The 22,363-nt window shown below is 33.0% G+C and overlaps 2 protein-coding genes, 2 non-coding genes and 1 pseudogene across 4 annotated transcripts; all 5 read right to left on the bottom strand.

Moving 5' to 3' along the window:
- Positions 1–4,827: 4,827 nt before the first annotated feature.
- LOC142542016 (uncharacterized) lies at positions 4,828–5,732 on the bottom strand. Its single transcript, XM_075648464.1, has 3 exons — positions 5,549–5,732; positions 5,123–5,455; positions 4,828–4,994 (listed from the first exon to the last, which is right to left on the bottom strand). The coding sequence occupies exons 1-3, from the start codon at positions 5,730–5,732 to the stop codon at positions 4,828–4,830; spliced, it is 684 nt and encodes a 227-aa protein (XP_075504579.1).
- A 7,410-nt stretch (positions 5,733–13,142) lies between these two features.
- Positions 13,143–14,828, bottom strand: LOC142543321 (uncharacterized). Its single transcript, XM_075650517.1, has 3 exons — positions 14,696–14,828; positions 14,490–14,574; positions 13,143–14,413 (listed from the first exon to the last, which is right to left on the bottom strand). Exons 1-3 carry the CDS (start codon positions 14,711–14,713, stop codon positions 13,407–13,409), a joined length of 1,110 nt encoding a protein of 369 aa, XP_075506632.1. The 5' UTR covers positions 14,714–14,828; the 3' UTR covers positions 13,143–13,406.
- A 2,408-nt stretch (positions 14,829–17,236) lies between these two features.
- Positions 17,237–17,432, bottom strand: LOC142543980 (U2 spliceosomal RNA). Its single transcript, XR_012819950.1, has one exon. It is a non-coding gene; the product is annotated as a U2 spliceosomal RNA (small nuclear RNA).
- Positions 17,433–19,226: 1,794 nt separating this feature from the next.
- Positions 19,227–19,422, bottom strand: LOC142543977 (U2 spliceosomal RNA). Its single transcript, XR_012819947.1, has one exon. It is a non-coding gene; the product is annotated as a U2 spliceosomal RNA (small nuclear RNA).
- Positions 19,423–19,705: 283 nt separating this feature from the next.
- On the bottom strand, positions 19,706–20,666 carry LOC142541661 (major allergen Pru av 1-like; annotated as a pseudogene).
- Positions 20,667–22,363: the final 1,697 nt, after the last annotated feature.

Below are 22,363 nucleotides of genomic sequence, written 5' to 3'. Positions count from 1 at the left end.
ACAAGTCGAGCTTTATATCTTACTATTTCATTTTTCTCATTTCGCTTTCTAATAAAAACCCATTTGTATCCAACAGGTTTTACATCTTCAGGTGTAAGGACTATAGGTCCAAAAACATTACGTTTATTTAGCGAATCCAATTCAACCTGGATGGCTTCTTTCCATTTTATCCAATCATGTCGATTTTTACATTCACCAAAAGATTTTGGTTCATGATCTTCATTATCATTTATGATGTCGATTGCCACATTATAAGAAAATATATCATCAATTTCTTCTATATCTTTTCGGTTCCATATTTTTCCAGTATTAATATAATTGATAGAGATTTCATGATTCTCGTCAGTTTGTGGTTGTGACAGAACATTTTCATCATCATGTGTTTCTTCAGGAACACCATTCTCTATTTTGTGATCATCATGTGTTTTTTCAGGAACATCATTCTTTATTTTGTGATCATCGTGTTTCTCTATGAATTTTCTTTTTCGAGGATTTTTATCCTTGGAACCGACTGGCCTTCCACGCTTCAGGCGTTTAATGACATCATGAGTATCTTCAATTTGTTTCTTCGGAATTTCAATTCGAGCAGGGGCATTTGCAGCATGTATATATGATTTAGTTACCCCTTTTGTGTCTGCAAATGCATATGGTATTTGATTTGTCATTCTTTGCAAGTGCACAATTTGATGTACATCTTTTTCACATTGTTTTGTTCTTGGATCCAGATGTAACAATGATGATACATACCATGTAATTTCTTTTTCGGTATGTTTTTGTTCTCCCCCTAACATTGGGAAGATTTCCTCATTAAAATGACAATCAGCAAAACGTGTTGTGAACACGTCGCCTGTCTGAGGTTCAAGATATCGAATGATTGATAGGACTATCATAACCGATATAAATTCCAACCTTTCTTTGAGGTCACATTTTCTTTCGTTGCGGTGGTGCAATAGGCACATACACCATACATCCAAAAATTCTCAGATGAGAAATGTCTGGTTCTTTACCAAATGCAAGTTGCAATGGGGAGTATTTATGACATGCACTTGGTCTGATACGAATTAATGAAGCAGCATGTAAAATTGCATGTCCCCATATAGAAATAGGGAGCTTTGTTTTCATAATCATTGGTCTAGCAATCATTTGCAGACGTTTAATCAATGATTCAGCCAATTCGTTATGTGTATGTACATGAGCAACAGGATGCTCAACAATGATTCCCATAGACATATAATAATCATTGAAAGTTTGGGAAGTAAATTCACCAGCATTATCAAGTCTAATTTTCTTGATTGTATAATCGGGAAATTGATTCCTCAATTTTATTATTTGAGCAAGTAATCTTGCAAATGCAACATTTCGAGTTGACAATAAACATGCATGTGACCATCTGCTGGAGGCATCAATCAATACCATAAAGTATCTGAATGGTCCACATGGTGGATGGATTGGTCCACAAATATCACCCTGAATACGTTCAAGAAACATTGGTGATTCAGTTTGGATTTTGGCTGGTGATGGTCTTATAATAAGTTTTCCAAGAGAACATGCTTTACATTGAAACTTATTATTTCGAAAGATCTTCTGGTCTTTCAGCGGATGACCGTGTGTATTTTCTATAATTCTTTGTATCATTGTTGAACCAGGATGTCCTAATCGATCATGCCAATTGGTTAATATTGAAGAATTATCAACTATCATGTTTGATTCAATGGGACTTATATGTGTATAATGCAATCCAGTATGGAGCATTGGTAGTTTTTCAATCACATATTTCTTTCCTGATTTATATGTGATAAGACACATATATTTCTCATTCCCTTCATTCATTGTTTGAGTATCATACCCATGGGAATATATATCATTAAAACTCAACAAATTTCTTTTCGATTGTGGTGAATATAAAGCATCATTGATCAAAAATTTTGTATCATTAGGTAACAAAAATTGTGCTTTACCACATCCTTCAATCAAGCCTACAGGACCTGATATTGTATTCACCGTTGTTTTTGTTGTTTTAGTTCCAAGAAATATCTTTTATCTCGGAGGATAGTGTGCGTTGTACCACTATCGGGTATGCAAACTTCAGCTTTGCTCATAGCATTTTCCATATTTGAACTTCAAAAAAAAATATGCAATGAAATAAGATTACTGACAATACATATGTAAATATAACACATATCATAATTGTACAATAAAACATTATTATATGAATACATGAAAAATAAATTATTGTACATTTATATTCTACCATTATATTGTTCATTCTCAGAGAAATCATTGAGAAAATCTGTAGCATCAATATTGTTCATTTCTATCCCACCAACATATTGATCATTTCCAGAGAAATCATTCATAAAATCAGCAGCATCAAAATGAGTTGAATCACTCAAACGGTCACTTCGTTCAGTGAAGTTGGTCTCTTTTTCTTTCCCCTTTATCGATTCTTTATACAGCTTGCAAAGGTGCTCAGGGGCTCGACAAATACGAGACCCATGTCCTGGAGTGTCGCATCTGAAACAAGAACTTTCAAATCTTTTCGAGTGATTTTCATTAACACTCATGTTCTCATGATACCTTTTCTGTTGATGGTTTGGGACACTCTTTTGAGATGAGTTATGGAAGTAACTATCTCGATTATTTTCAAAACCACGGCCTCGACCACGACCACGACCAATTCCACGTCCACGTCCACGACCTCGACCTCGACCTCGACCAAAACCTTGTCTTTGAATTTGATTTTGGTTTTCAGGTTTAAATTCATTTTTACTTACAGCATTTACTTCTGGAAATGCTGTTGATCCAGTGGGTCGGGACTGATGATTTCTCATTAGCAGTTCGTTGTTCTTTTCCGCCAGCAAGAAGACAGGCGATGAGTTCAAAATATCTCGCAAATCCACGCACTCTATATTGTTGTTGTAAAGTTATATTTGATGCGTGAAACGTGAAAAATGTTTTTTCAAGCATTTCTGATTCTGTAACCTCATGTCCACAAAATTTTAGCTGCGAGATTATTCGATACATCGCTGAATTATAATCACTGACTTTCTTAAAATCTTGGAATCTTAACATATTCCATTCATCACGGGCGGTCGGAAGTATAACTTCCCTTATATGTTCAAATCTTTCTTTCAATCCTTTCCACAAAGCCATGGGATCTTTTTCGATGAGATATTCACATTTTAAACCTTCATCGAGATGTCGACGCAAAAATATTATAGCTTTTGCTTTTTCTTGTGATGAAAATATACCATTTTCTTTAATGGTCTCGCTTAGACCCAATGACTCAAGATGCATTTCTACATCGAGAGTCCATGGCATATAATTTTTCCCGTGATGTCGAGCGCAACAAATTCGAGCTTTGTCAAATTTGACATGGTGGTACTAAAAAAAATTACGATGCATTTTATTAGTTAATAATTATTGCAATACAAAGTAACGGATAAACAACAAGTACAAGTATTTGTAAAAATAAAGAAAACGCACGAGGAGGATATTCTCCGATAAATACAAGACTCGTGAGTATGACAACCAAAATAATTAAAAATATCCTTGAGAAAGCCATCTTCTTTTTTCTTCGAAAAATTTGATGATGAATAATTTTTAGAGAAGAAGAGAAAGTTGGAGTGATGGAATGTGTTTGTGAGATCATATTTATAGGGCAAAAACTAGCCGTTTTTTACCATTTATGACCGTTGGGGTAAAAAAAAATAAAGGTATGTATTTGTATAATTTTATGGTAATAATATGATATATATAATATTAGACATGTTTAAATAATTATGTATATCATATCACGTTATTATAATGATGTGTCATAAGTTATTTTGTTTAAAAACCTTATAGGCTTTTATACTTGTCGTATCCCTTACCGGGATTGTGGGATGTCGTCTTAACATCCTCCCAGGATTTATAACAAGTTTTTGAAAAATTTGTTTTTATTATTTCTAATAATAACATTATATTATATATTAAATATATACTCAATAAATAAATAACAGTAAAATAAATATTATTACTTTTGTTACCTTTTTCTTCTGTTTGAAGCTTGGAAAAGTATGGAGGACTTTTAGAGCTTCGTGCTGATAACGTGTTGTGAAAAAGTAAAAATTTATGGTAAAAAGTAAAAATCTCAAACTCTCAAAATTTACCAAACTACACACTTTATAATATTTTTCTCTCTACTCAATTGTGAATTTCTTCACAAATGGTGAGGCTATTTATAGAATTTCTTTACAAATAATCCAAAAAAATACATCATTACCTACATCATCACACACTAATTTTCAATATTTACAACTCTTATTTTCAACATTCAATATTCAACATTCAAATATTCAATACACACATTTTAAAATATTATTTTTCAACATTTAAATATATTATTTTCAACAAGGACAACCATTTCTTAATGATTTCTATATACTCCTTGTCATTTTCAGCTAACAATATGTCATCGACATAAAGAGATAGAATTACAAACCTTTTATTGGATCTTTTCACATATACACAATGGTCTTCATCTATCAGAATAAAGTCATATGAGATTATTGCTCTGTGAAATCTCAAATACCATTATCTAGAAGACTGCTTAAGGCCATAAATTGATCTATTCAATTTACAAACTTTGTTTTCTTGACCTTTGACAAAGAAACCTACTGGTTGTTCCATGTAGATTTCTTTCTCAAGTTCTCCATTGAGGAAAGCAGTATTTACATCCATTTGGTATAATTCTAAATCAAAATTAGCAATTATGGCCAATAATAAACGAATAGAAGTAAATCTCACTACTGGTGAAAAGGTTTCTTCGTAATCAATAGCCTTTTGTTAAGTATAACATTTTGCCACTAGTCGAGCCTTATACCTCTCTATAGTTCCATCAGGCTTTCGCTTAATTTTTAGAACCCATTTGTTCCCAATAGCTTTACGTGCCTTTGGAAGTTCAACTAGTTCCCAAACTTGGTTTGATTTCATTGAATCCATTTCTTCTTCCACTTGCATTCATCCATTTGTCCCTTGAAGAACAGGATAGAGCCTCACCTATGTTTTTAGGCTCTTCATCATCTATTGCAGATGTGACATAAGCATGCCCTTCAATCTCATAGTGACATTTGGGCAGTACCTTTCCTATTACTCTTTCGAAGTTGGGGATCAGATGAATCAAAATGATCAGGATCGCTCCCACTAGGATCACAAGAACCATTGTGATCGTGATTGTTCCCATTGGAATTAATCCCACTCTGATCAAATGAATCATTGTTATCAGGATTTCTCCAGTTGGAATCAAACAATAACTCATCTACTTGAGCTTTTGATGATTCATTTGGCAACAACTCATTATCTGAATTAGATAACTCAATTAAAGATTCATTCCCCTTTATTTCACCTTTCTTAGGAAAGTCATTCTCCAGAACTTTTACATTTCGTGATTCAATCTCAGTAATGCTTCCATCTTCTTGTTAACCAATGAACACGTAACCTTTAGAATGCTCATAGTATCTTACAAAAATACATTTCTTTCCTCGAGGACCTAACTTTCCATATTTACTTGTTGAGTCATAAATATATGCAGCTGACCCCCAAGGTATAAGGTTACTTAGGTCTGGTTTTCTACCAGTCCATAGTTCATATGGCGTGGAAGTAACTGACTTTGAAGGCACCTTGTTTAGTATATAGGCCGCAGTTAATAAAGCATCTCTCCAAAAGAAAATAGGCAAATTAGCTTGCGCCATCATGGACCTTGTCATGTCTAACAATGTTCTATTCCTTCTTTCAGCAACAACATTTTGTTGAGGTGTGTAAGGAATTGGCAATTATCTAATTATTCCCATTTCATTACATATATCCTTGAATTGATCAGACATATATTCACGGCCTCTATTAGTTCTCAAGGCCTTTATTGTCTTATCCATTTGATTTTCTACTTCATTTGCATAACGTCTAAAACATTCCAATGCTTCAGATTTATGTGAAATCAAATAGACATGACCATAACGAGTGAAATCATCTATAAATGTAATGAATTAAGAAGCTCCATGTCTAGCCTTCACATTGATTGGACCACATATGTCTGAATGAATCAATTGCAATGGAAATTCTGACCTAATTGCTTTTCCAAATGGTTTTCGTGTAATTTTACCAGCAAGACAGTGTTCACAATCCAACAAATCAAGTTGGACAGAGAACCTAACAGTTCTAATTTGATTAGTCGATTCATCATGTCTTTTCCAATGTGACCTAATCTAGCATGCCAAGTGTAAGCATCCACATTTGCATTACTAGATGAACAAACATTTAACGAAACACAACGATCAACATAATAGTTAAACATTTGTCTATCACAATCCAGCACGATAATACCATTCCTAATATGTCCACAACCATAATACATATTGCCATAGTAAATACGAACAAAATCACAACTAAAGTTCAAATTGAATCCTAGTCTTACAAGAACAACAACAGATACTAGATTTCGTCGAATCTCTGGTGCATAGAGGACATCATGTAAGATAAGAGTCCGGCCACCATGCAACTCTAGTTTGCAAATACCGATGCCTCTGACTTCAACTTTCGCATTATTTCCTACATATATCCATCTCGTGCGACAAGGAACTCGACGAAAATCTACAAACGCTTCACGATCTCTAGTTACATGGTCTGTTGCTCCTGAGTCTACAATCCACACAGGATAAGATTCAGTTAGTAAAACAGTACTAGAGACACATATAGTACTCACAAAAACGTTAGTAAGTGCTACCTTTTTAGGCTCAGGGCACTCGCGAGCGAAATGACCAAATGCTTGGCAATTGAAGCACTTCATTTTGCTCTTGTCTTTTTTCTTCCCAAACTTCTTACGCTTGTTCTTTTGGTTTGGCTTGAAGTTGTTCTTCTTAGACCCTTCCACAACATTCTTCCCTTTCCTGTTTTCTTCCAGTTCTTTAAAGCGTTTAAAGCCCGTAGCTTTCTTGGAACCAGATTCAGCCACAAAATCACTTGCTATGGACTTAGCAGCACCAAGCCGCTCACCCTCAAGCTCAACATGTCGAGCAACATCAGAGAAATTCTTAATGCTATCATTGTGAGTCAGATTGACTTTCAGATGCTCCCACTTTTCAGGAAAAGATCGGATCAAAGCTTGAACATGTTGCTCATCAGAGAGGATATGACCAGCTGAAATCAATTCACGTATCATGTTTGACATAGTTCTCAAATGTTGTTTGATGTTGTGATCAACCTGTTTCTTGTAAGTGTCAAACTTGATAGTCAATTGCCTCTAACGAGTGACAGTAGTACCTCCATATTTCTCTCTCAGGTACACCCAAATTTCATGAGCAGTGAGATGTTGTTCACATTCATGGATGATCATCAATCACAGAACTAACCAGTATAGCATGAGCAGTGGAATCTTTCTTTTTCCATGCCTGGTACGCTTCCTGATCTCCCCTCTGCTGAGCAGTGTTACCCACACCGGGATCCTACATGACTTGGTTGATACCTTCTAAGGCATCTTGCTCATCAAGCACATACCCAATCTTATGGCGCCAAGTATCATAGTTGTCACCAGTTGAGTTTGTCACCTTGTTGAGACCAGCAATTATAAATTTTTATGCCATGGTCTGTTTATTTTAGAGGTGATAACACATGTTAATCCTCATTAAATATACACTTTAGTTTTGTACTTAAAATTAGCATCTATAATGATTTAACATAATGCATAAACTCGAAAGTTCACTATGTTCCCAATCATCATCTACAATCCTAATGTTGCATCATTATAAATTTAATTTCTAATTAACAAAAAATATATCAATTGATTTTAGGTGAGAATAACTCAAAATCTTCCAACCTAAAAACTCTCACTTAATTTGGAATATCTCAATAAATTTCAAAAAAAAAAAACATATGTAGATAAACATGTATTAAAATAAACTAACATCAAAGTTTACAATACATACTTCTATTTAAACATACATTACATATGTCACATAGCATGCTCATATAAAAAAACATCGAAATAAACATACATAATAACATCTTCCTAAAGAAAATCTAATTTCTTTTTATTTTTACACATGCAGTATATCATTTTGGTCATTCCCTTCGAGAGCCTATCTGATGAAGCGAACTTCAAAAGACGAACTCCATAATTTATCTATAAAGATAATGTCTTCTTCATCTCAAGTCCAACCTCTTTCTCCTATCTCTTAATCAATTATGACTTCAACTCATCAAGGTAGATCATTGATCCTTTTTGGTTATGCAAATCATCGATTATGCTCTTCCAACGTCCAGTTAGATAATCTCTTAATAGTCCGACTATTATATCATGTTCAAAGTGATGACCCAAATGCATAAAATATAAACGTTTACTATCCCGAACTTTTAATGTGTTGAAGAAGGGTGTGAGTGGGATTCATTTTGTAAAACATGTGCAACTTTGCTATTTGTTCCGGGGCTCTTTGAACTTTAGCTTCCCCCGAAGGATACTAAGAGTGTGTTTAATTCTTGTCATATCTATAAGATGAGAGAAAATATTCAATTGGACACAAAACCGACCTTAATATTTAAGATTCAGGATGAAAAATTTTCATACATCATAACAATCTCTCATTCTCAATATTATTGGCAAATTATCCTTTGATATTAAACACATGAAACTCTTATTATGGATCACATGTAGCCATGAAAAAAAATTATTATTTATTTATGCTATTCATAAACTTCAAAAAAAAAAAATTCAAAAAAAATTGCACCATTTTCAAATGGTTACCGACGTATACTATTTTAAAACGGTAACAGTCCCACATTCATCTATATATGAACAAAGAATATTCAATTTCTCAAATAAAATTTGTAGATCTCTTCATGTTCATAATCATGAAGCATCAAATTCTTAAACTTTGCATGTAAAAATATATATGTAATATATACATAACCATGTCATGTCCAATGTCCAGTGGTTCATTTAAAAAAATGAAAACGTGCGACCACGAAGCAAGATGAAAACGTGGTGCATACGGTGATTTCATGAATTGGGCAATGAATTTTGATTCAACAGCATACATTAAAAAAAAAAAAAATCAAACCCACCACTTGGCCAAAAATAAAGAAAATAATTATGAGTTTATTATGTCTAATATTCCATTTTGTTTTTTTTTTCTTCATCCTTTGAGAAAAATAAAACGAAACTCGTGTATTACAAGGTAGAATGACGGAAATCAATTTAGAATATCAACTAAAAAAAACTTGCTCTGATACCATTGACAGAAAATTTAACTCGAATATCCTATACTTCATACTTTGATTTAGGATCTTTGTAGTTGATTTACTGACTTTTGTTCCGTAGATGACAATATTTTTCGACGGTCTGATACCGATCACGAATGGAAAGAAATCAAGTTTTCACAATCCAAATTCTCAAATAACGGTGATATGTTTGTTGCAATCTTTGGAAGAATAAGGCGGGTGTATTCAATATAGGAGATTTATTGACTTTTAATTACTTTTGTAGATTTTAAAAGTCTAGATGTATTCAATTAAGACTTTTACATATTCTATAAGTCTAGTCGTATTCAAAATAGACTTTGATAGAGTTTTAAAAATTCAAGTGGTATTCAACATTGACTTTTAAAAACTCTATAAAACTCTATAGATATTCAATTGTTCCATAGACTTTTAATAACTTCATGGAATTCATTAACATACAAACATTAAAGCCTAAGGTACAACTATAAATTGTAAAAAATTGTATTTGGTTCAACCCAAATATTTGGATTGATTTTTAAAACTTTTAACTCATACACAAGCTATTTACTTTTCTCTCTGTGGTTTCACATCACATTTCTTCTTATATTCTCTTTTCTCATCTATCTATATCACTCTATCAAATTTTCGAATTGTATCTTTATAAATATTTTCATCTTTCCTTTTCAAATTTTTCATTTTTTGGCTGATTGTTCATTTATAATTTTTTATTTTAATATCACAGAAAATTTTGAATTGTAGAATTGATTTTGTGATTTTTAATTTATTATTTATACAAATTAATGTAATATTCAATAATAATAAAAGATGATCCAAAAAAATGTTGTTTAATTCTTAATAATTGAATAGTATCGTAACAACCATGATTTTTTAAATTCATTTTAGCATTTTTAATTAATATGTAAGCTATGATATTTTTATACAAAATTATATTCACACAATAATAATAATATTCTTTTCACAATAATCACTCTTATTAAAATCATACCAAACATTATTTATCTATCACTCTCTTATCCAGTGTATTAAACTATGTCTTAAAAACAAGGTTACAGATTAATCAATTGATGCATTTTAAAAAAATTTCAAACATGCATACAAACCCACATATATACACATGTAAGGATTAAATGATTTAACTTTTAAATAAGTAAATTTATTTATTAATATAAATATTGAAAAATAATTTCAAACTGAATGTGTTATATATGTCAATTAATTGTTGGTTCAAATAACTTAATAAAAAAATAATATGTTATGATTAAATACAAAATCTATAAAATTTTATTAAAAAAAGTCCACAAAAGTCTATAAAAATCTTGCAAAAAAGTCTACATAAATCCACATAAATGTGTTTATAAATTTGTGAGATTCTGTAAAAGTCAATAAAAATTTATCAAATCCATAAAAGTCTATCATTTGAAAAAGTCATTAAAAGTAATCAAAACTCTGGATTGAATACACCCCACTAAGTCTCCGCCTTTTCTTATTTTGTATATAATAATGCTTGTGTTGGAGTAGGATTAGGGAAGTTACCAAAAAAAAATAACAACTCCCTCCAATAAATTCAAATTACCAATTTGAATTGTTTGGGTCGGGTCTCATGGGCGACCCATTATCATTAACCCATATATATATATATATAAATTCTTACAATTATTTTATCTGAATATTTGGTTGAAAATGTATATTTTGATTTTTATTCTAGGTTCAGATTTGACTTTGCAAATATCCATTCCAATATACATTATATTTTTATGTTAAATGGTGGCAAGAGAATTTACGGATAGTTATCGGATTCATAGATTTAGATTTTGTGATAAAGATTGACTCTTCTCCCATCGTTACGAATAAGAATACTTTGATGAGAAGAGAGAGGTTGAAAGATAGGAGAGTTCGAATCACATGAGAGAAAGAATCAATTGACGTTTGCTATCCGGGTTTAGTGCGCTCCGGTGCTTGAAGGGTTATGTATGTACAAAGAGAGAAATGAAACCGAAAAGAGGAGGGAAAGAGAAGAAATCGGTTCGAATCGGATCGTTGCTTTCAAACATTATAAAGTTTCAATTTTTTGGTGTCTTTTGGCAAGAGACGATTCAACCAATGGGTGGTTTTTGGGAAAAGGACATCATTTCATTTGAGTTGTGTCTCCTGAAGGCAAACTTCTGGATTCCATATTCCTCCACAAAGTTCTCCCCGAAAGCGTGAATAATTCCCTCAAGCAAATTTCTTCTTTTCTTATTGTTAATTTTTAAACTTATGATTTCTGCTCCAGAAAATTTGAAAGAGTGTAACTTTCAAGTTTTCAGAGATATAGATTTTGTATCCTGGAGGTTAATTCCTTGAGACCATTTACACCATAGAAGTGGGAGGAATTAATACCTTAGAGAAAACACATTTGTGTGCCTAACCTATACAGTCCCATTTCCCATGATTTTATACAACAGGAGATTCTGTTTTGAGTTTATGAACTGTGGAAATGCCAGTTATCTTTGCCATGCATATCCAAGAGTTTTTGTTCAGTGACAAGAAATAAAGTCAAAATTTATGCACTATCGTGGTTCTTTGTTGTGGATATAATTTATCATTTCGAAGTTGACTCTCAAATTAATACAGCAGAAATATCTGCGTCAATATATGTTAGCAACCTAGTAAAGGTTGACCAATAAGTTTCAGCTTTCTTCGAGGGTGAATTACTATCATGTTATTACCCTACTTTGTTTTCGCCTGCTAAGCTGAAAAACCTTGTTCAAGAATTGCTTAAATACCATGGTTCGCTGTCGCAGTCGCGCAGATCGGAACAGGATGCTACCGTTCGAGTTACAATAAAATATCGCGGAACGGATATTTAAAAAAAAATATTATAAATATATAAAAAGTAAAAATTTTGGAAAATACTTAGAAATATAAAAATTAAAATAAATATCATTTAAATAGATTATTTGATGTAAATAAGAAATTTAATTTGGCGACGATTTTATCCAACAATGCATGTGCTCAAAATTGCATTATTTGTACTACAAAGCAAATATACGACGTGCAATAGGGGCCTACGTGTATTATTAAATCCGTCGCTGATTCACATTTGCGACGGTTTATGAATATTCGTTGCTAAATGTAGCGACGGTGTTAATTAAAACCGTCGCTAATATAGCGACGGTGTTATTTTTTACATCGGCGACGAATAAAACCGTCGCTAAATATATAAACCGTCGCTAATAGCGACAGTTCGAAACAAAACCGTCGCGAATTGCGTTCCGGTTCCACCCCGGAACCTCGTCAAGGTTGGTGACGTTCCGGCCGTTCCGAAAATACCGATTCATTCGGATGAATCCACGAGTACCTGCAAATGCTCTTTGACACACAGAATCTTCCTTGATGGTGCATAATGATGTTCTAAAGCAGGATAATTGGTTGTTTTCATAACCCTTTGATTTTCCCATCTATCCAGTTCGTCAAGCAATATAAGTTAAGAAATGATATCTCATTTCAAAACCATTTTTTCTAAAATCGTGTGCTGGCAAAATTGGTGTTTCCCATTTAAATATTTAGAATCAAACTTTCTGTGGGTTGTATAAACAACTTGGGCACGAAACATAGAAATCTGGCCATCCATTTACCAACAAGAAATTTCTTTTGACTTTTGGAGAGTGAGATGCTCTTCAAATTATCTATCAATCTTTTCTCACGTCAAGAAATTGACTGTTTTTCTTCTAGATGTGTTATCTTTGAGGGACTAAATTTTGAAGGTTATCCTTCGTGTTTCAGATTCTACCAAACTCTGAAGGTTGTCCTTCGTGTTTCATAGTAGTACAGATTATTTATGGTCCTCCTTTGTTTTGCAGCTATAATCAATTACATGTTTTTGAGGAATATGAAGGTGGAATGAACTAGCTTTACTAGTATTCTTTCACATGGAATAAATGCTAGGTGCGATTACTCAAGCCATTACTGCAAAGAAATGCAGGATAAATGCTTTTATGCACTTACAAGATAGGAATCTAATTGTTCAAAAATTGCACCAAACTTCTCTCCAATAACAATTACCCAAGAACATCGAGGGGCTTCTTTGTTGTTCTCACATAGCTTTTGAGTATGCTCTCTTTCAGGCAATTCTTCCTGATTTTTGTGCAGTCAATTTAAGCTATTCTGCATGCATTTGGATTTTCCTCGCTGAACATTGATGTGATGTTACCATTCCCATTGCTTACGTTCCCACCGTGGTAATCCTGGATGTAGTGGTCGGGTATACTGTAGCGTGAGTATCTCGGTGGCGAGCGGGGATATGCATATTCGGTTACATAGGGTGATGGCTTGTATGAGTTGTAGCTGTGAGTTACGTGAGTGGGTTGAGAGGGCTCGCTTCCGAATCCTGGCCGAGTGGTGTGAACTTGTGAGGGCTCGTCTCTGTATCCCGGTCCTCTGGTTGAGTGTTGAGATGTCTCACCTACGAACCCGGGGCCTCTAGTGTGGGGCTGGGATGGCTCGTATCTGTATCCCGTGCTTCTGGTGTAAGGTTGAAATGGCTCTCCTCCGAATGCTTGATGACTGTACCCCGGTCCTCTGGTGTACTGTTGAAATGGCTCACCTCCAAATCCTGGATGACTGTATCCAGGGCCTCCGAAATAAGGTTGAAATGACTCACTTCCGAATCCTGGATGACCGTATCCCGGGCCTCTAGCATAGGGCTGAAACGGTTCATCTCTGAATCCCGGACCATTGCTTTGGTGGAAGTTCTGACCATATGCATATCTGTATCCATATTCTGGTGGATAACGATATACGACATGAATTTCTTCAGCATCCTTAGGCTTACAAGGTTGAGTGGGCTGGCTTGTAACATTTGCAGATTCGGTTGATGGTCTTGGCTCAGGTGGTGGCGAATCATGTGGCTCCTCTACTGGTGATCCTGCTTCTGTTTGTGCCTGTTCAGCTGGTGTGTCCTTGTGCTCCGGTGGTGGTGCTCCTCCCTCTGGTGTACCACCTTCATTGGCTGGTTCAGTTGGTTGCTCCGGCTGCTCCATATGTGAACAAATAACTGCACTCTTCCTTGTCTTCTTGATGGCATTTACCATCGCTACAGGGTCTGCCCACCCGATTATTGTTATTTTTTGTTGTGGAAAATCAATATAGAGATCGCATATACCTGTCAGACATACCGTTTTTCGCATTAGATGAAGCTCATCAATAGTTTTGTTATCATTTAGTCTGAATTTACTTACCAGTTATTCCTTGCAGAGCTTTCTTGATCTTCTGAACACAACCATTACAGTCCATTCGAACCTTTATCTCTGTGATTCTTGGTTTCTGCACGTACTTTTGTGAAATGAATACATAATCAAAGAATTTTTAACACAGAATATAAAAACTATTTGTTGCTGTTATTATTCATATCCTAGCTAAATGTAACATGAGTTCAAGAACATACCTCCATTTCTTGTGCCATCAATGGAGATTAGGGAATGATGATGGAGAAAATATAAAAAAGAAAAAAACTGAGGTATTTTGCAATGGAGAGATTAAAGAGGGAACTAGAGAATCAAATATATGGCATGCATTAGTTCATGGAGAAGGAATATTTTAAAGTTGATGAATTGTGGGACATGCAAAGAATCTCTTTTTCTGATAAGTTTATCTTTGGAGGGCTATTCTCCCCTTTTCTGGTATTGTGGGTCTCCCATAGGAATGGTGGTCTTTTGCTCGAGTTTGATGTTTTGAGGGAAGGGAATTTGCTTTTAGTGTTTGATAAACGATGGCCATTGGTTGCTTATTTTAGTTTATTATGTAGTAGTCGACATGACCTTGATTGGCAGAAACTAGCCAACTCCATCTATGGTCACTTGGCTAATTGATAGGTCAGGCATGCCAAGGGGTAAATAGAGGCAAATGGCTTGATTGTTTGTTATGTTCGTGCACATATTTTTATCACAAATGTACGAAAGGGTGTGTGAGATTAGTAGTCGAATATTTTGTGACAGTTATGATTAATCATTTTCGTAGAGTGATTATTGATATAAAAGAACTTATGACACATTAAGCATCACATAGAACGTCGATAGCGCTCTCCCACCTCGTGAATCCGGGTTCATCATCAATATTGTGTGTGATATAGTGTTACTTATACAAGAACCATCTTTCATATTCACTATGAATCACATATTGATTTCAATTTTCTGATTAGATTGAAATGTATCATTTTTTAGAATATATTTTTATAATATTTCTATTACGTGTCCTGTCCACATAGGAAAAAATTTAGATATGTATATAAATAGTTAATAGTAAGATTCCTTTGGAATAAAAGTTGATAACATTAGGTGTGGAAAACCAACGGTGGGAAATAGAATAAAAGGTAGATAGATATAGCAACGCAATGGTCAACAAAATGAAAGTAGCTTTTCAGAAGTGAGAAGGATATTACGTACACACACTTGGTGAATCCTTTTTGTACAAGAAATAAATCACTTTGCTACGCGTGTTATTTTCTAATTAAATTGATTCACATGAATTTTTAAATATGATGTTATTTTCAGTATCAGACTGAAGAGTATGTCTATTGTGAGACAATCTCACGAATCTTTATCTGTAAGACGGGTCACCCCTACCATATTCACAATAAAAAGTAATACTCTGAGCATAAAAAGTAATATTTTTTCATTGACTGACTCAAATAAGAGATTCGTCTCACAAAATACGACATGTGAGACCGTCTCATACAAGTTTTTGCTCAGACTAAAAGTTTATAAAGATTTGGTATATATTTAGGTGGGTTCGATTTGGTAAAACAAAACAAGCACTAAAAAATAAGGCCAATGATGATAAAATTGTCGTTAATTTAATTAGAGTCGGTTTTGAATTTCGTATCTAAATCCGTTGTAGTTGACTTATTCGAAAGTAAAATTTAATAACAATAATTATACACATAATTATATATATTTTGATACATAATAAATGTAAATTTATATAATTATTATCAAATTAATATAAATAAAGAAATACAATATAACACATGCGTATATCTATATAAACTAGTTAGATTTTTAACATACAATTAAATATTACAATAAATTAAATAATCTAACATAAAGCATTTCATATAACTTAACAATTAAACTATTATCCTTTAAAAAAACTATTATATGGCATGAAAATTTTATATTACATATATACATATAACACAAGTATAAAAGTTTTATATTATATATATACATGTAACACATGCATATATCTATATATTTTCATGACATATACATATCTGAATATATGTGGAAAATAACTTATTAGAAGCGTGAAGTTATAAAGTTGAAATCAATTACCAGATCTGCAAAATTAGACAAAAACACATGTTATAATAATTAAAATGCAAGAAATTTGGCAAAAAAAAAAAAGCTCGTCCATACCATAGAGAAAATATGAAATCATTGAAAAATGAAGAAGATGGGTATATATAGTTGACTAGCAATGATTTTCAAAAAAAAATCGTCGCTAATTTAAATCAGAATTTCAAAATTCAAAATGATGATGAAATTGAATTTAAAAAATGTAATCAAACGTATATAAAAACCATCTGTATGTAAATAACGACGATTTTATATCCTTCTTAGCCATGGGATACTCAATACATGACTAATGTTAGCGATGATTTAGGTTAATATGTCGCTATTTTTATCACGGTTTTTCCGTGAGCACATAAAATTGTGGTAATTTGTCTAAGATTTTACAAAAATTATGGAAAAATTCAAAAAAAAACCATAGCTAAATAAGAGTTTTTTTCAGTGGATTAGTCCAATCAGATGTTATAATAATTCAATTTGATTGACAACAATTCCACATTAATTCCAAAAAAACTCTTGGCCCGACAATTTTATTTTTTAGAAAAAAAAATAGAGAGGTCACATCTAGCTTTACATCAGCAGTTCATGAACTTCTTCGTATATCTACTAATTGGGCTTAATTTGTACTTGGATTTGTAGGGTGCGCCAGGCCCATGCGGTAGTGCAACACAAGGGCGACGCTCAAAAGCCCAGATAGCAAGCAATCTTTATGAGCCTTCCCCTTAAAAAAATAAATTTAATATCGTGTGGGCCATTGGCCCACGTATCAGATATTAAACTGATAAGAACAGATACTACACTTGATCTTAGCCAAAAGGCCGAGAAAGGTATGAGAATTGAAGGAAGTGAGCCCATTATTTTATAGCCCTTTCATCCGTGTAAACTTTGTGTAAGCATACCATGTGGGATAAAAATAATATGAAATAAGCTACTGCCTAAAGGGCAATTTTTCCACTATATTTTCATCTTGGTGTGTCCTCCTCTGAAGCCAAAATAATCAAACCGAATTCCATTTGATTTAATTAGAAATTCAGTTTGTTTTTGTTTGTTCTGTGATTTAATTTTTTTATTTGGAAATATATTTAATAAGTTATTTTACACTAAAAAAGTAATTAAATAGAAAATATCTACAGTCAGAAATCGTCATTTTATTATGACAAAAACTTGTTTGAAACGATCTCACGGGTCGTATTTTGTGAGACATATATCTTATTTGGGTCATCCATGAAAAATTATTAATTTTTATATTAAGAATATTACTTTTTAGAGTAGGTCTCTTGTGAGACGGTCTCACGAATATTTATCTGTGAGACGGGTCAATCATACCGATATTCAAAATAAAAAGTAATACTCTTAACATAAAAAATAATATTTTTTCATGGATGACCCAAATAAAAGATTCGTCACACAAAATACGACCTGTGAGACCGTCTCACATAAGTTTTTGCCTAATTTTTATTGCGAATATCGGTAGGGTTGACCCGGTCTCACAAATAAATATTCATGATATCGTCTCACAAGAGACCTAATCTTTTATTATTTTATTTGGCAAATTAAATTATTAACGAAAATTTAGGGTCCGATTCCAACAAGCGTCACTAGTCCAGACGCAGTTTTCGAAATTGTCATGAGCCTAAAATCATGATAGTCTGACCGTTAGAGGGGACCAGGGATAGTGTCCTGGCGTAGTCCTCTCCGACGTTCAAGTCAGAGATTGAGGATATAAGGAGAACATCAAATGCAATACAATAAATGCAATTTAGTGTTAGTTCAATTGGTTTTTGATAATTATATTAGATTGGTAACCTAATCGATCCATCGCACATCTTAACATTGTATAAAGATCTTTTTTAAAAATTTTAATTTGTAAGAAATAAGACGTAGTCACAATTCACGAGCTCGTGAAAAACAATGATATGTTTAATCATATATTTATAAATAATTCTTTTGTGAGACGATCTCACAGATCTTTATTTATAAGACGGATTAATATTGTTCATATTTTACAATAGTAAATAATATTTGACATAAAAATAATAAATGACCCAAATAAAAGATTTATCAAATAAAATTAACACATGAAATATTCTCACAAGATTTTTTTGATATTGTATTAAGTTATCTTAAAAAATTTCGAAAATGGATCACTAATTGATGCGTAATACAGGGATAAAAGAATTTAAATCTAATCTTTCCACAACATAGATTTTGTTGTTATATTGCACCTTGGAAATTTCAAATTGACTATGGTAGATCAAACCGCACAAATTTTTTTTTGAAGAATATTGTTAAGTTATGGTAAATCAAATCTTTTTACGAATTCAATTTTAAAAAAGTTTATAGTCTTGCACGTATTCTATGCTAATCATCTCTAAAATAATATATATTTATATATATATATATTCAAAACATTCTTTTAAAACCTTACTTCAACAATTATATATCTTAAATATAAATAAAAAATTGTTATTTATACATAGATACAGCACATACAGAAAATAATGTCAAAAATATAATTATTTTTGTATAGTAAGAATATTTAAAATCACATCAAAAATATCAAATAATCCACAAAAAATTTTAACATTACCCAGGGAGCGTAGCATAAAATTTATAGTCGTGTTGGTGGGGTGCGCCTGGCCCATGTAATAGTGCAACACAAGGGCGACGCTCGAAGGCCCGGATAGCAAGCTACCTTAATGGGCTTTCCCCCTCAAAAAATAAATTTAATATCGTGTGGGCCATTGGCCCACATATCAGATATTAAACTGATAAGAACAGATACTACACTTGATCTTAGCCAAAAGGCCGAGAAAGGTATGAGAATTACTGCTAAGCGAGCCCACCTTTTATACCCCTTCCGGCCCCTGAAGTTCATATAAGGTTTCAATGTGGGATAATAATAATGAGAGAATCTGGGCCAACATATTCAACATCGAATTTAGCATATGATCGAATTTCATTGGAGATTCAAACAAATGTATATTTGGTATTTTCAAGTGTGTGCGCTAAAATATTTACTCTCGATTTATGATCACGTTACATTCTTGTATGTAATTACAAGTCTTATTTCAATTAACAAACATATATATTTGATACAAAGATACAAACCTATGACATATCATCGAATACAATATATATCTCTTCAATTGAAAAACGCAAAACGATTCAAACGAAACAAATGGAATACGATAAAAGTCCAAGATTTACATTAAAATCATTCTCAATTATAGGCATGAGGGTGTGCCATGAGATAAGCTTCAACAACCTCATACATGCCAACAGCTCTATCTTTCCCATGCTCGATATGTTCTTCCTTGATCTCCACGTTCTCTTTCGTGAAGTATTCGCTTGTCATCTTGCACACACATCCCTCGAAGCCATACGCCTCAAACTTAACATCGTAAGTGACTCGATCTAGCTTGTCCATCAAAGCATCTCCTTCTATCAAAGTGTATTTACACTTGAAGTTCTCTATCATCAATTTCATCGATCCTATGCTTCACATATCTAAACGGACTAGCTACAAGACACATATGTAAAAAAAATTAATTTTTAATTTAGAACTACGAGCTCTAAGATAGACTTACAATAACATATATAGTTATTGGTGACTTTATAAAACACAAAGTAATTTAATTGTTCCGGAATCGCCAAACCTCGAGCTTGCGGAGGAATTCTAAATCTTAGTAAATAATGATCTATACATGGTTTGTATAGGCCCTAACCTTCGGTGAAGTTGAGCTGTTTGATCGTTCCGGGCTCGCCATTTCCTTGAAGAAAGTCGATGCTCTTTATCGAGGAGAACATGAGTTTTGGGGCAAGGTTGTGGGAATCCAAGATCAAGGCCTTGAACATCCTATTTGGGGTGACTTTTGTCTTAAAGGATTGGGACACTTTGATGACACCCATATTTTTCTTTTCCTTAAAATCAAATGAAACAAGATGATTTTACTTGAACTGGAGAGCTTTGATTTGATAGTTTAGAGAATAAAGGGTTGTTGGAGTTGGCAATTTTGAAGGGAAAAAATATGGTGGAATAGGAATGAAGTGTATGCAACACAAAAGTCTAAATATTCAAAGTCCCCACTTAGAAACTTAAAAAGTCGTATTTCTTCTAGTGTTTTTTACTCATTCAAAGTCCTAGTTTTTCATGTGTTCCAAAGTCGTTCGTTATGCCTACCCACATGATCTTTCTACACTTGAAGGCTTAATTAAACTATTGGTTACAGAAGACAGACTTGTTCGCTTAAAGAGAGTCTTTTCTATGATTAGATCCGAATCACATTGTACATGAGTAGGCTCCGTAAGATCTGGTAAAATTAAGTGAAATAGATAAAGATTCTTTTTATTTTATCTATTTCACTTAATTAATTTTATATTTATTTGTACTTAAAAAATAATATCTCAAAATGAAATATTATGGAAATGCATTCATTTCTTCTGCATGCATTGATCTGATTGATAATACTATCGGAGTGAAACAAGAGATCTAAAGAAAAACATAAACTAGACTAAATTAGTAACAAGTAAACATTTTGTATGTGTATCATCGCTCGCATTCAATATTGTAAGGTTTTATTTAACATAAGAGTATATAAAGTATCGAATTGGTGTATATCAGATTTAAGTATTGCGTGGGGTGTTGGCAAAACCTGTCAACAACATGCAGCAGAATATTTCAATCAAGCACAAAATTCAACTGTAATAAATAAAATATATACGCCAGATTAAAATATGCATAAGTATAAATGCTTGCGCGGTGCCTCAAGACGAAATAATAACTAGAAACCCAACTTTAGTTTACAAAAGTCAACACTAGTGATTTTAACGAAAACTAATTTTCTCAACACACTGAGAAAATAAATTGTTTTCTAAAACAAATAACCAGACTAAAACGTATTCAAGAAAACAAAACACGATACCGAAAACTGGAGTAATAAAAACACGATCTCCAGTCAACACTCCCACGCTTGTTTTTTGCAGATGTCTCAAACAATCACGGAAACACGTAAAACAACACTCTTCAAAACAACAACGTCCGTGTGAATTGTTTTTCCTTTGAAGTTCACAGCATGCAAAAGTGCAAATGTGCGAAGTCACGAAAAGTAAGTCTTTTTCCTCAGCTGATTTATCTTATTTATAGTCTTCTTCTCTCCTAGAGTTTGTCTCAAAAAGAAATCCTACAAAATATGAACTATCGGGAGTCTATCTCTCAATTTCTATTTTTTCTTTAGTTTTCTTCGTTTATTATATTTTCTTAGGATATTAGAACGAATTATCAAAGTTAAAATCCATTATCATTTGTATTTTAGAAGTTAGATATTTTCATCATTTTCACATAAATTGGTGCATTGTTGCACCTGGCATACCCAAAACTAAAGAAATATTGTGCAAACACTTATCAATGAATAAGAAACCTTAGTGGGAAATAGAAAGAGCCGATTTTGATGAGGAGCTTCCCGCAGAATTAGGAACTCACTACGGAAATACAAATCGTGCTTGATTTTGGGAAGATTACTTCAGTGCCTATGAGGAAAACCCGAAATGAGATGCGCCAAGTTAAAGAGAAAGAAGAAACAGCCCAAAGAGTTAGAAGAAAAGAGGAACAAACCCAATGAAAAGCCCACATATAAATAAAATAATTCAGTCACAAAGCCCATGAAGAAATTATCATATCTACGTCTTTGTTTTTAGCTAAAGAGAAGAATATTTCTTGTTTTGATAGTTATAACAAGATAAGCTAGGTGTCAATATATTAT

This window comes from Primulina tabacum, chromosome 4 (assembly GCF_025594145.1).
Source record: "Primulina tabacum isolate GXHZ01 chromosome 4, ASM2559414v2, whole genome shotgun sequence".
In the NCBI taxonomy this organism is placed as follows: Eukaryota; Viridiplantae; Streptophyta; class Magnoliopsida; order Lamiales; family Gesneriaceae; genus Primulina; species Primulina tabacum.
This window is presented reverse-complemented; position numbering and strand designations above follow the sequence as displayed.